This window comes from Lissotriton helveticus, chromosome 3_2 (assembly GCF_964261635.1).
Source record: "Lissotriton helveticus chromosome 3_2, aLisHel1.1, whole genome shotgun sequence".
NCBI classification, from domain to species: domain Eukaryota; kingdom Metazoa; phylum Chordata; class Amphibia; order Caudata; family Salamandridae; genus Lissotriton; species Lissotriton helveticus.
Genome location: NC_136062.1, coordinates 11,005,198 through 11,020,819, shown reverse-complemented (window position 1 = coordinate 11,020,819; position 15,622 = coordinate 11,005,198). Strand labels below are relative to the sequence as shown.

Here is a 15,622-nt window from a genome sequence, read left to right as displayed (position 1 = left end):
GCGATGGTGGAGTCGGCCTTGTTGAAGACGTGGTGTGGGCAGGGGTCGGTCGGTGATCCGGAGTGGATGGTGTTCATCGTGCGGGCTGTGTCTTCGGTGGTCACCGTGGTCCAGGTGCGAAGGGTGGCGGTGGTTCGACGGTTTGGTGCGTGGGTGGGGCGCCGAAGCTGTTGTGGATGTCGGCGATCTTGCGGTGGAAGAACAAGGCGAGGGAGTCGCAGAGGTCTTGTGATGGAGTGATGTCGTTGGTGCCGGTGCTGGTGTTGGAGAACTCCTTGACGATAGTGAAGAGCTCTTTGCTGTCGTGGGCGTTGTTGTCCAGTCGTTCCTTCAGGGATTTCTTCTTGGTGGTGCGGATGAGCTGGTGGTGCTTGCGGGTAGCGTGTTTGAGGGCGGTCATGTTGTCGGTGGTCCGGTCGAGGAGCCAGGCTTTCTCGAGGGTGCGGCAGGTCTTCTTGGAGTCCTTGAGGTCGTCGGTGAACCAGGATGCCTTCTTGCTTCGGGGTCTGCTGGGAGGGTTCTTTAGTGGTGCGAGGTCGTCGGCGCAGGCGGTCAGCCACTGTGTGAAGTTGAGGGCTGCTTCGTTGGGGTCCGTTGTGTTGGCGGGTGGGCTCTGGCTGAGGGAGGTGGTGAGCTGGTCTGCGGTGATCTTGCTCCAATTCCTGTGAGGTACCTGTTGTGGGTGGTGGTGGGTCGTGGATCTTTTGAAGCTGAAGTGGACGCAGCTGTGGTCGGTCTAGTGGAGTCCGGTGGCGTGGCTGAAGGTGATGTACTTGTTGGAAGAGAAGACGGGATCAAGCTTGTGGCCGGCGTAGTGGGTGGGGGAGTTGACCAGTTGCTTGAGTCCGAGGTTGGCGAGGTTTTCCAGCAGGGCGGTGGTGTTGCGGTCCTTGTTGTTCATTAACCCTGGCTTACACATGCCTATAAATGTGCTTGAATATTAGAAACAATGTGAGCATTAATATTAACCCGTTGGCTGCGCCGCACGTTTTGTGGAAGTGCGGCACTTCCGCAAAACGGGTGGAACCGCGTCGGCCGCACCAGCGAGGTAGTGCTGCCATTGGCCAAAGGCAGACGGCAGCATGAATAAACTGTGTTACCACAACACTACTGAAATCAGCAGTCCAAGTACTTAACCCTGCACTATGAATTGTCATTACATGTATCCCGAAGAACACAAGAGCTTCACTAAAACATATGGTTAAAGCCAAACTGATTAACTGCAACAAGCTGATACCCTAGCCACATCAGAATGTCTAACACTCAACCTAAAAATAACGCATCATGGACGACCTTCGACACCTAATCTGAAGAAGCAATACACAAACTGCTCGGCACCTTGAAGCCCTCTAATCACCTCTCAGACCCCCTACCTGCTAATGCTGTAAAAGACTTCACCCCCTTGCTCCTCCCACTCTGGACCAAAATAATTAACAGCTCCCTTCAACAAGGTCTCATCCCTGACTCCCTCAAGGTGGGGCAAGTCACGCCCATACTCAAGAAACCTACAGCTGACCCGTCTGACCTAAACAATTACCGCCCTATCACCAATATCCCCACCTTGGCCAAACTGTTGGAAAAATGTGTACAACTCCAACTAACAAAACACATTGACCAGTTTGACCTCCTCAACCCTCATCAATCAGGCTTCCGAGCGAAACACAGCACGGAAACGGCCATGGCGCCCTCCAAATCCTTGACCGGAATGATTCATGCCTCCTCATCCTTCTTGACCTCTCCTCAGCATTTGACACGGTCAAACACGAGAACCTACTGGAGCTGCTAAACACTAGAATGGGTTTATCCGGGACTGTTCTCAAATGGTTCACTTCCTTCCTACATAACCGGTCTCAGAAGTTCAAGATCAACAATGTGCTGTCCTCACCTGTGCCAGGAGATTTAGGCGTCCCACAAGGATCCTCCCTTTCACCCACACTGTTCAACCTCATCATGGAACCACTCGCCACCTTGCTCCAAGCATCCAATGTACACTTCCATATGTATGCTGATGACACTCAACTTTACCTAAAGGTTCAAGCCCCGGAAGATATCAAACTTCTGAACTATACACTTAGAAACACCCAATCGTGGTTGGCCGATAATCACCTCAAACTAAATGCTCTGAAAACTGAGTTCCTTCTGATATCACCCCCTGCGAAAATTACCACCACCCAAATCTGGCTCAATCACCTAACAGCACTCAATGTCCGACCCACCATCGTGGACTCTGCGAAATCCTTAGGCATCACACTTGACGCAAAGCTCAACATGCAACAGCACATTAGCAAAGCAACGAAAGGAGCTAATTTCCAAATCAACACATTGAGGAATCTTAAACCCTTCCTCCCAGTCAAAGACTTCCAAACTGCTGTACAAGCCCTAGTCATCCCCCGCATAGACTATGGAATTGTGGCCCTCAGCGGACTCCCTCTATCAACAACCGCACCCCTAAGAGCCTCCTTGAACGCTGCCGCGAGACTCATTCCTGGCTCAAGAAAACACTCTCATATATCCCCTGACTTGAAATCCCTGAAATGGCTGCCCTTTGAAGCCAGAATACAGCTGAAAATTGCCGCTATGACACACTCGGCCGTACACCACAAGGCACCCAACTACCTCACTCAAAAGTTGACTATATCAGGAGGTTCGAGATCCAATAGAAGTACAAAAAATCTACTCCTGAAACCTCGCAGATTCCGGAAGGAAAAAACGTACAAACGCTCCTACTCAGGAATGGCACCCAGGATCTGGAATGCACTTCCCCCTGAAACCAGGCTTATCTCCTCCACTGCATTCTTCAAGAAAGAGGTGAAAGCCATCCTTATGGCCAAGTTCACCTGAACTTTATTGTTGTTGGATCAGAGACTTTGCACCGCTTTTGTATCACTGGCTACTTGACTGTTTAATGTTTAATGTTATCATATTCTTATTTGATTACGATCCTATTATGTTACTCATTCACTACCTATTACTATACTGTACACGTTAGTTTGTTGAATCACCCCCTTGATATCCCTACCCCTTGTTCTCTGTAACGCTAAGAAAGTGGTATATGCCATCCTTATAGCCTAAGCTCTCCTGATATCTATTGTAGTTGGATCAAAGACTTTGCAACGTCCTATATTATTGCTTACCTGATTGTCTATTGGTATTTTATGAGCACATGACTGCTATCCGATCATGCTTTTGACTATTATACTGTACCCAATAATATGTTTAGTCACCCTCCTGTTGCCATCACCCCCTGCTTCTGTGAAGCGCTATGATATCTGCAAAGATCTTGTTCGCGCTATATAAAACTTTGAATAAATAAATAAAAAATAAATAAGAATGTTACCAGATCAACTCCAGCCTCTGTTGACTGAATCTTCTCGCACTTTACATTAGACAAATTAGAATTTCTGGATTGCTTACAAATGTTGCCAACCATGCCACTGCCTTCTAATTAAAAGGCAAACAAACATAGGGCAGAAAGTCCTGTCTCTCTCATAACTACTCTGATATATATTGCTGCATACAAATAGAATCACAATCTTTTTCAGTGGTGGTAGCAATATAATGGAACACTCTATTCAGACTTTTACTATTACAATGTGTGAAGGAAACAAACACTTTCCAGATTAATGCATTTATAATCCACTCCCTCAAAGTTATTGCTTCCTCACACACACACACTAAATACATAAATGTAAATGTAAATGTATTTCGATTTATATAGCGCACATTTCACCCAGGGGTCTCAAGGCGCTTGCTTAGGGAACCCGTCCTGGTATTCCCCTGTGAGAGATACCCCGGCAGGGTATTCACAAGGTGAAAGCCAGGCATCCCGCCGCGAGGGGCCGTAGTGGAGATTAAGCAAGCTATTGCCCAGAGTCGCAGAGTGTGACCCCGTGAGTTGAGTAGGCACCGGAGCGAGAATTGTCGAGTCCGTGGAATTTTTGAGCCCGAGACCCGCCGAGGCGGGGAATCGAACCCTGGTCCACGGCTGATCTCAGCTTCCGGGTCTGCCGCCTCTAACCACTGAGCCACACTTCTCCACTAAATGTGCCCCTTTCAAAATGGTAACAGTAATTTAAGAAATACATTTACCTGTATATTGACTTGATAATCTGTGGGGCCATGTATTGATCCATACAGTCCAAAACCAACAATGGATATCCTTCGGTTTACTGTAAACCTTAAAGACACATGTTACATTGTCAAAAACATAGGACTAAACACATCCGCAATGATTATTCAAATAGCATTTTATTGTTATATGTCAGCATGACTGGCCTTTAAATGCACACTATATTCACCATGAACAAATAATTAATTAAATATATGTATTTGTCATTGTCCTCAACGTGAGACCCTGCATATTAAGATATTTGTTGAATATTTTTCTTTTGAGAGAAAAAAATATTTTAAATGCATTATTATGCTTATGTTCCTGGATGTAGACTGGAAAACCACACTTTCATTGTGCCCTTCTGGAGTTATCAGGACTTCAAAGTGAGGCTTGGTTGTCTAGTTATCATGTGATAGCCCACCATAATACACCGCCACCAGTGCATTCCAGACATTATATTAATGCATAATCCAGTATGCTAAAGGGCTAAACAACTAGCGCTTTGATATCTGCAATAGATTCCTGGAGAGAACAGAAAGTGCCCGAAAATAATTACTCATCTAGACTTTAAGAAGTAGCTTTTCCTCCCATTTTAAAAATCATATGAGGTCAATTAGTATCACAATAATAACATTAAATTCAAAATTGGTTAAACGTGACATATCAGACGTTTGTGAATTCCATCTAGATACAGGAATGTTTCCTTCCTTTGGGTTTTAGAGTTTTTACAGTTCCAGATACAGCTGCGCATCGTTTTGTTTACAGGACTATGAGCAAATGGATTAGAAGAAAAAGTGAAGTGGTCTGATAACTTTGAATAGATCACAGTTATGTAAATTATGAGTGTTTTTGCAGAAAAAGCAGGCCGGGTATGTGTGTATATAAAGCAATGGGATTTGAGGTGTTCATTATGCAGCATTATATATCTACCAAACATCGTGGTCGTTTACTGAATGTCAGCCTGTGGGCTCTCTCCACTGGCTGGTTCTTGAAGATTGTCTGTTCGGGAGGACTGTGAAAATAGGCCATGGATTGTCTCTGCCCGATCATTTCTGATGTAGTAATGGATTTTTAAATTCAAGTCTCTGGGTCTGGCATACTGTGTTCCAACACTAGTCAGGGCATTTCCATGCACATTTTATTTTCTTTAGTGCAATTATCAGTTAGGTATTGAGTAACTTGATTTTTGGACTGCTTAGAGATGGCATATTTATCAGCATTGAAAGGAAGTGTTACAGAATGAGTTGGAATATTCTGGGTTATCTTTTCGACAACCTTGCACCAATATTGTTCCTGTCTGTTGCATGAGAAGAGCACGTTCCACAGTGTTGCCATATTCTTCTCATCTCCAGCATGCACAATCTTCTCTAAAGGTAGCTTTATGTAATTTTACAGGAGATCATAGCACTCTCAGGAGACAGTTTAGGTACACAATGCAAACCCTTTCCACATTTTCTTGAATATTTTTTCATTTATTGGAATGTACATTTTACTCCCCAAGTTTTTATAAAGGAGTGGGCAGGCATGGTTGGTTTAGATGTTTTGATACATTTGGTTGATTCACCTGCATATAGTTGTATAAGGTTTCTCTTGTGAATTATTGTTTTGTCATTGCACTTAGGTGTTGTGTAGTTCCTATAGAAAATATACAGGATCTGCGTGTTTAGACAACATACACTCTAGGATTGGTGTCAGACGAACTCGGGTCTCCCACATTGGGTATGTTGGCCTTTTTTGTACCAACTAGCTCACAGTTCCACTACACTCTCCTCTTACCAAGGAGGGAATAGTTATTGGCAACCATCGAACATGACAACCCTGATCCCTCAGGACTGTGGAAACAATATACTACCTTTCGCTCAGTCACTCGTGCTTACTTAGTCTGTCTCACAGAGCTACACCGAATAAAACAAGCTGGGCGTTTTCAATAATCATTTATTGAACAGTTGTTATTCTGGTGTAGAATAGATGTGCTGCAACAACCATTAGACAGTATTAGATATAAATGATTAACAGTACTATAAAGGTGAAAGGATGGTATAGTTCTACCACCTTACTAAAATCATGAATATATTCAACTATATAAAACATATGATAAAAATATGCGTACTCCTACGATGCCTCCCTAGCTAGATGTACCCAAATGTACCTAGCATGGGTGTAGGTGTTAAGCCAAGAATTCCTCTAGGATTCAGTCAACCCCATTACCTGAAGTGAGACTATGGGACCCCGTCCTTGTCTCTAGATGGACACCCCGTGAGGGATGTTAGACCACTGCGAGCTGGTGTATCTGAATGCAGGAACCCCCGCATCGCTGGTCAGTGTGTCTGCCGGGAAGTCTCGATCTCCTCTATCTGTCTTAGCAAGATGTGATGTATATATATATTCATAGGTCTCCCCAGGGGTCCTACCTTGCTGTTTTTCTGTGTCGGCCTAAGGATGACGTTGGGCATGAACTTTATACAAAGATTTTATACTGGAGATGGCAGTCCTGCTGTGCTTCCAAGAACCCTCATGCATAATGTATGAGATTTCGAACTAGGGAAAACCCGCGTTCTGAATACAGTGTAATATCTAGGTAAAAGGTCAGTCCCAGTAAATCGTGACAAGTGTAATGTAGGGAGAGAAAGTAGGTGTAGGGTAACAAGTTTACAGAGGCCTATATTATTGTACTTGTATAGAATGGCTTCCCAACTTGGTTTACGGTCTTCTGGGTGCCTGCCACTAAAGTTAAAGAGTGCTGGAGCCTACGTTATCAGCAGTGGTGAATATAGTAACAGGAATGAGTTCTGTCACAGAAGCTTCTAATTTGACCCATGTTGTTGTATTGTACTTGGTTCGAACTTTTAGGCCATTCAATACTTGGGATATCCTTATTGCATGTTAGTAGAGACAGAAATTTGGCAGATCGATTACTCTTTTTTGCTTGCTTTGTTTTTTTGATATTCTTAAGAGGTTTACATTCCTAGAGGAAGTTCTATAGTATTTTGTTGTGTTCCCTGAATAATGATTGCAGCAATTACAGTGGGATCCTATTGTTGGGGTGTGGAATTTTGGATGTTAGGATCGATTTTATAGTTACTGGTTCACCGCACAATGAGAGGTTCAAAAGCAACCGTACTAAACTGATTTTGTTTAGGACTTTTGAAGTTTCGGCTTGTATTTACTTCAGTGTGATGGACATGCTGCTTTCGAAGAGTTTTACCATGTACTAAATACTGGTGGGGTTCCATTTGGAGTTTGTGATATGGTCATTTATACACAGTTAACTTCTGTTTTGTCTTCATGTAGTTTATATCCAGATGTTATGGAGTATTGTTTAATTTTCTTTCAAAATATTCAGAATGGGCGTTTCCAGTTCTTTCAGAAAGATGGGGACATGGTCTGCAGCCCTGTCATATTCCTTATTTTCAATGTGGATGCCTTGTATTCAGCTGCTGTTCCTTATTTCATAGAGCAGAAGTTCCGTAGCTCGAATGAAAGGAAGTGGGGACATAGGCAACCTTGTCATGATCCCCTTTCTAAAATGACTGTAGGCAATAAGGTTCCCTTTACTAGTACATTGACCTTTGGTTGTGAATATAGGATTTTACGTATATTGTTGAATTTTTGAGGGATGCCACGACATTTTTGTGTGTTAAAGAGATATTGCCATTCTGTACTATCTATAATGATTTGTCAGCAGTGTATGCTATTCTGCAAACATAACTATTCCTATTTATTTCACACCACTGGTGCGATTTTAGTGTGAAGGTCATGTGTTTGAGTCTGATACTCTTACTTTAACAAAGAAAATGTTATCTACGTTTATGAGACTTGGAATATTTTCATGCAGATGTGTTGCAAGATTCTTGTGAAAATGTAGCTGTCCATGTTTATGAGAGAGATTGGTCTGTAGTTTTTGGTTGACCAATTTTTGTATAATTTCTTGCATCAAGCATTAATAGAGCTTTGTTATTTCTGCCTAGAGGTCTGCTATATCCTTGCCAATAGTTGCAGGTATTTTGACTACTTCCTGCAGTGTTGAGACTTCACCTTAGTATAGTTATTGTACAAATCATGGAATATGGAAAGAATATCAGTGTGTTTAGTTTCGATTAGCCTGTCTTGAATCTGGATAACCCTGATCTTTGATTTTTCTCTTTTATTTTTGATAAAGCTTGTTCGTGTTTTTCTGCCTCTATTGCTGGATGTATGGCATTTTGCTTTGATTGCAAGCAAGCATTAGTCCACTGAGGTTCGCTAGGTACAGCAATGGTTGCGTGCTACGTTTAATGTTAGCAAGTGTTAGAGAGTAAGGTTTTCATTATTTTAAACATATATAGTTCCTCATTTTTATTCCTTACAGAGTTTTGCTAGCTTTTTGTTGAACTTTTCTTTTCTTGGTGCCCAATATTTTTGATTTTGCCTCAGAGGACAGATTAGTAAATTTACCAAATCATTTCAGTAGATATTTCAGGACATTTATTGATTTCATAGAAGTATTTGTTTTTGTGAAAGATTCTATCTACAAATAACTTGGAATGGAGCAAGTCTGAATTTAGTTGCCAAGGTGAAATTTTATTTTGGATAGTGTTGGGAGTCAAAAGAGACTTTTACTGGCACGTGATCATATAGTTCCATCTGAGTAATCTCTGCATTAGATGTTAAATTAAACAATCATTTGTTGAAAAAAATAAATTCTGAAAAATATGTTGGTGGGAAAAAAGTGCATTCTTTTGGACTCTGGTTAAGAGATTCTCTATACAGTGTTAAAGTCATTATCTTCGGTAACTAAAGGTTTTGTTTTTTTAATTGGCTGAGTATATCTCTAGTATGTGATTTCCTATCCTGTTTTGAGTCTCCACCCGCAGTCAAGTTCGCATTTTGTGGGAGGATTTATAAGGTCTTGCATCAGTTTTCAAAAGACTGGATCTCCTGAAAAGGTGGTGTAGATGTTAATGAGTATGTATGTTTCGTTGTAGATCTCGATGGTGGCCTTATTTAATTGTTGATATCAATGATGGACTAGTTTCATTGTGGATATCGATGGTCCTTGGTCCATCTTCCTTGGTAGTCTGGCGAAGATGCGATTATTGCTATTTTAAAACATTTTATCCATCAGGACTTTCACTATGCTTTTCCTTTGAGTACATAATGCTGTCTACCCATGTCTGCTTCAACTTAATGGAATCAGATTCATCTCTTGTATAAAGGGAATTCATATGTTCAGATGGGATACAACTTCTTGTCTTATTGAATTATTCCCTTCATATTCCAGGAAATGCAACTGATTATTTCCCTTTTCGTTATTAGTTTGTAGTCCTATTTAATGTGAGACGTTATAGCCTCTCTTGCTATTTGTTCCTTGTTTGGGATTCCCCCATTTGCCTTCACACTTCTTCGTACCACAGTTGATGGCAGCAAATGTAATAACAGGTATTTGAGGATTTGGCAGACTCACATCAGCAGTGACTGTCATGGCAGAGGTTGAGCCAGTCAGCCTGTGTATAGGGTTACGAGTTTATTAGAATCTTGAGTCAATTGGAGCTAGGGTGGTTGAACGGGGTTGAGTTGGTTGTCATTTCCTGCTTCAAAATGCTTACAAAAAATGTCTTCAGTTCGCTTGGCTCTTCAAATGTTTTGGTGTGGTCCTGATAAGGCATTCTACATTTGCCCAAATAGATAATTCCATAATAAATGTAATGTTGTCACATTTATGGTCTCATGTTTGGAATGTTTCCTTCCTAACACCACTAAAACAGCAAAACCCAACAAAATAACATAAGAACCTGCAGATAGTTGTTTTGAACTGGACTTGATATATAACTGCAAACATGCCTTCCACTCTCCTCTAGTCATATCTATTCATGTACAATGCCTTGGCTGCTAGGCGGTTTCATACTTTCAAATGGTGAGCAACACTTACTATCAAGAAGGGGATTAGCAGTTTCCTCAAGTGGTGGAGAACATCTAGAGTACAACCCCCGATGAAATTCCACGAAGGTCGCGGCAATCCCCGGGATCTCCTCCCAGGGACAACCAGAGGAGTCCCAAATCACAGCTACCACTTGATTGGATATTCCGGTGGTCGCCAACCAATAACGTAATTTACCAGATTTGTCCTCTGAGGCATAGACTCTCTGCATGGAGGCCTTCCAGCACTACCTGGCCTCCTCTACAAAAACCTGCTGCAATTTCCTACGAGCCTTAGCCACAAGACGACAGGATCGCTCACTATCTCGACACCGGAGATCAGCCTCCTCTTGGAGAATCTGGACTTCAAAGTTGTAACACTCGAGAGACTTTGCAAGTATACACACTTGGCGAACTGCATCTACCATGATGCCTAGGGGTGAACCTGCTGGGAGCTGAAGCAGTGTGCTCCCACATCAGTTTCCTGTTTAAAGGCTCCCTCGAGCCGCTTTGAGCGGACGAGCTCGTGGAGAGGCACCTGTGCGCCTGGAGAGGTACTGTGACCCAAGAATACTTTGGCAGCCTGCTCAGCAACTCCAAATAATCTTATGCCTATTCTCTACTGACGACGGATAATAATCCAGAAACACGTGTCTAGAGATTGCCAGCACTAATCTGCACCCACCTGGTGAAACACCCGAGAGATTTTGCAAGTATACACACTTGGCGAACTGCATCTACCATGATGCCTAGGGGTGAACCTGCTGGGAGGTGAAGCAGTGTGCTCCCACATCAGTTTCCTGGACTTCAAAGTTGGTCAGGCGTGCAGCTCGGCGGGCCTCTGGCTGGCGAATATAGCCTTTAATTTGACCTCTAAGGGACGGTTGCCCATAGTGTCGCTGCGTACTCCACTGTGCCACATTAAGCTCAAAATACTGACGGATTTCCTATTCAACAAAGGCCTCACATTCAGAGTCCTGCAAATACCAGGAGCTAAACCTCCAAGTCGGGCGCAGCACCATAGGCTGTGCACGCCACAGCAGTAACAGCGGAGCATGATCCGAGATCCAGTCCGGCAGTATGCGATTGAATGAATCAAGAGCAGGTCAGTGAGTGGAAACCACATCAGGTCTATAAGGGAGTTCACTGCATGGGCAGTGGATTGATGGGTGTTAGCCCACAGACCAGGGTCCCAGGAGCGCCACATGTTGCAATAGCCCAGTGAGTCGGCCCAGGAAGATAAACAAGCAGATTGGGAACGTCTGGCAGGATACGAAGCAGAAGAAGCGTCAAGGACAGAGTCCGGAAGCGCACTGAAGTCCCTCCTAATTATAGGGACTCCCTGGTGGAAAGACAGAAGAAAGGATCTCAAGGTGTGCAGTGATGGCTGCAACTAGGGTGGTGGAATGTAGCAAGATATAAAGTTAAAATGTCTTGCCTCCAACACCCACATAAAAACGCTGTGGGTCCATATGGTGTGCAGTAACTGTCAGGGAAAAGGCTTTTTTAAGCAGTATGGCAACCCTGCTGGAAATACGAGCGAACCCCGAATGGTAAACCCCATCATAGCCGAAGAGCCCTAAAAGAGGATACTTCGTAACCAAGTAAATGCGTATCCTGCAAAAGGACGAGCAATGGTTTGTGATGCTTAATAATTCTCAGCACTGTGGACAGTTTAATACAGTCAAGGAGGCCGTTACAGGAGAGCACTGTAATTTCAGGGGAAGCTATAGCGCTGTTGAAAGGGAGCCGCTCACACCCAACCTGGAGGGAGAGTGCATTCCTAGAAACCCACCATGTCTTGTGAATACAACTCTACAGCTCTACATGCCAAGAAGAGATGCATACTGGTAAGTAGCATTTTCTGTTGGAGGCATAAGAGCTGTAGATTGAATACTTTAGTATTGACTATATGGCCTTTTTCCTCCTTAGCGGTGGAAACCTGTATCCGTTGCAGTGATCTGAAAAAGTGTTCTCAATACATACAGCCTGGCCCACACTCGATTGTTGCTTTGCTTGCACATCTACACAATAGTGTTTAGTGAAAGTGTGTGGTGTAGACCAAGCTGCTGCTTTGCAAATGTCATCTAGGGGAATGTTCCCTAAGAAAGCCATAGAGGCCCCTAGTTTGGGTGTGGAATGAGCTCTAGGGGGAATGGTTAGCGTGCATTTAGCTTTGAGATAGCATATTTGGATTCACTTAACAACCCATCTTGCAATTCCTGTTTTTGAAATGGGATTGCCCTTATGAGGTGGCAGAAAGATACAAAGAGTTGTTTAGTCTCTCTAAAAGGTTTAGTTATTTCTATGTAGTATAGTAACGCCCTTTTGACGTCTAGCGTGTGAAGAGCACGTTCTGCCACGGAGTCTGATTGAGGGAAAGAAACTGGGAGTTCAACAGACTGATTAAGGTGGAAGGCAGAAACTATCTTTGGTAGAAATTTTCGGTTAGGTCTAAGAACCACTTTACTATGATGTGTTTGCAAAAATGGTTCTAGTATGGTTAATGCCTGGAGTTCACGAACTCTTCTGAGGGATGTGATAGCTACCAGGAAGGCTACCTTCCAAGTGAGGAACTGTAACTCACATTTGTGTCAATGGGGAACCCATGAGCCTGGTAATATTGGGGTATGTTTTGAGTGGAAGCATCTAGTCAGTTGATTTTGTTATTTGTACAATAAACAACAAATCGCTTCCACTTTGCTGTGCAGCATGCGACGTCTAGTCTCTTTGATGAAATTCATACAATCTGGTGGGAGATTGAGGTAGCCTACCTCTAGGACCTCAGGAGCCAGATCGCAAGATTGAGTTGATTGGGATCTAGAGGTCTTATCTCTCCATGGTTCTGTGTAAAAAGTTTGGGTGAGAGGCGTAGCTTTTGATGCGGAACTACTGATAGTACCAAGAAGGTTGTGAACCATGGTTGTCGGGCCCATTTTGGAGCAACTAGGATCATTGTGAGGTAATGCTGTTTGAGTTTCCAAACCACTAACAGGATGAGCGGGAGAGGCGGAAAAGCGCAAGTACATTTTTCTGACCAGTTTATTTGAAAGAATGGAAGAAGAACTTGAGGATGAAGTTCCCATTTGTGGATATGTTGTGTTTGTCGACTGAGCAGATCCGTGATCTGATTGTGTTCTCCCGGGAGATGTTCCGCGAGGAGGTATATCTATTGAGGAATAGCCCACCTCCATATAGTTTGCGCTAGGCATGAAAGTTTGAGAGAGGGTTCCGCCCCTCCTGCTTTTGTATGTAATACATTGCTATCATGTTGTCTGTACGTATAAGAACAGCTTTGCCTAGTAGCAAAAGTTGGAAAGACTTTAGTGCTAAAAAGATTGCTAGTAACTTCAGATGGTTTATTTGGGAGTTATTTCTCTCGAGGGGTCCCTGAACCCTGGACAGTTTGATTTTGCAGATGAGCTCCCCAGCTTGTGAGCGACGCGTCTGCTGTTAGTACTATCTGTGGAACCGAGTCGAGGAACGGCCACCCTTTGGAAAGGTTTTCTGCATTCCACCACTGCAGAAAGCGATGTGTGCGGCCGTCCACCAACACCTTATCTGTCAGCTGGCCTTGAGCCAGGTTCCACTGATGTGCTAAGCATTTCTGCAAAGGACGCATCTGGAGTCTTGCATAAGGGACGGTGAGGATGCAAGAAGCCATCATCCCGATTAACTGCTTAAACACTAGAGCTGGCAACGAGTGTTGAGGCCGAAATTGTAATATTAGAGCCTGCATAAAGTGAATTCTGCCCGGATTGGGGTATGCTAGAGCTTTTGAGGTGTCTAGAGTAGCCCCTAGATACGGTTGGATGTTGGATGATTGTAGGTGAGACCTGTCAAGGTTTAATGTGAAACCTAAGTCATGATGTAGATGGATAGTTTTGTGTGTGTGTGCTGTACACAACTGTTGTGAGATTTGGCTTTTATGAGCCAGTCGTCTAGATAAGGGAACACATGGATGTGTGGCCTACTTAAGTGAGCTGCTACCACTGCAAGGTATTTGGTGAAGACTCTGGGTTCCATTGTTTCTCCGAATGGAAAGACTTTGAACTGATAATGTTGTCCGTCCATGAACCTGAGATACTCTCTGTGAGAGGGGGGAAAAGGAATATGAAAGTAGGCATCCTTCAGATCCAGAGTGGAGAGGAAGTTGCCTTGTTGAAGTAGTGGGAGCACCTGTTGGAGAGTAACCGTGTGGAAGTGGTCTGATTGGATGTAGAAGTTTAGGGGTCTGAGGTCTAATATTGGCCTGAGAGATCAGTCCTTTTTTGGAATCACAAAGTAGAGTGAATAAATCCCTGTGCTCTGTTGGAGTAAGGTGACTGGTTCTTTTGTATTTTTGTGCAGTAGAGCGAGAATTTCCTGTTGGAGGAGAGTCAAACGCTTTGCGGACATTGGACAGTGTTTGGGAGGAATGTGTGGGGGACTGGATGGGAGTTCCAGGCAGTAACCATACTGGAAAATTTGCCTTACCCCCCTGTCTGTAGTGTTGGAATTCCAGACAGGTAGGAGTTGAGAAAGGCGTCCCCTGACAGGTGTGGAATGGTCTGCGGAAGCGCAGGGAAGTCACTGCTTGGTGGTAGGGGAGCTGCTGGTGTCATTACCCAGGCTTCTACCCTTGTTGTTGTTACCTCTGTAACCTCCCCTAAAGTAGCCTTTGGAAAAGGAGATCTGATTGGGGTTTTTGTAAGACGAGTGCTCTGGTGTGTTGGTTTTAGAGCCAGCCCTATAAAAGGAGCGTCGAAAGGAGCCTCTAGAAGAAGATAACTGCAAGGCTCCCATAGACTTGGCAGTTTCCGTGTCTTTTTTCATCTCTTCTAAAGATGTGTCCACTGCAGGGCCAAAGAGGTGCTCTTGGTCAAAGTGCTGATTAAGGATACTGGTTTGCACCCCTTGTTTAAACCCAGATATCCTGAGCCAAGCATGCCTGCGTACAATCCCTTAGTATTGACTGTGCGGGACGCGGTGTCCGCTGTGTCTAGAGCACATTTGATTGATGTGTTCGTGATTAATTTGCCTTCCTGTATGAGGTCATTGGCCTGGTCTTTGTATTGTTCTTGTAGGTGTTGAATGATCATCATAGTGAGCCCGATCATACCTTGCCAGGAGAGCTTGTGTGTTGGCTATTTTCCAATAGTTTGCAGCTTGAGACGTCAAACATTTGCCTGATGCGTCTAATAATTTGGATTCTATGGCAGGACCGGAGGCTTCGGATTATGCCTTCTTTCTACGCTTTATTTTTTACAGCAGCAAGAAACACAAACAAACTACTTTTCCCATGAACACTTGGGAAAAAACAAAGTCAAACACGAGTCCTTCCACAATGTCCATGCACTGGCAGCTCCCATCATGCCCTGCTGCCACTTCCTCTTCCTCTTTCTTCGCTGCTCAGCAGCAAGTTAAGTCGTTTTTCTTCACTCTTCTAGCTTGTGGGGCTCTGTGAGGGTAGCGTTTTGTCTCTGTGCACAAGCACTGGTGTGATTTGTTCCCTGACAGATTCCCTTTCGATCGCGGGACGCTTTTGCGCTCCTCACGCGATCCTGTGACCCAGTAGTGCGGTTTGGTGTAGGCGCCGCTAGGGGGCAGTGTTCCGCCTGCTGTCAGCGCGCTTTG

General features: G+C 43.9%; 1 protein-coding gene across 2 annotated transcripts in view; it reads right to left on the bottom strand.

Moving 5' to 3' along the window:
• The window catches only part of BTBD1 (BTB domain containing 1), a 256,914-nt gene that overhangs the window by 56,906 nt on the left and 184,386 nt on the right, over window positions 1-15,622 (bottom strand). For both annotated transcript variants that reach the window (XM_078684739.1, XM_078684738.1), the window contains exon 6: window positions 4,090-4,177. In XM_078684739.1, coding sequence (XP_078540865.1) covers window positions 4,090-4,177 — 88 coding nt within the window. The remainder of the gene's footprint in view (window positions 1-4,089; window positions 4,178-15,622) is intronic.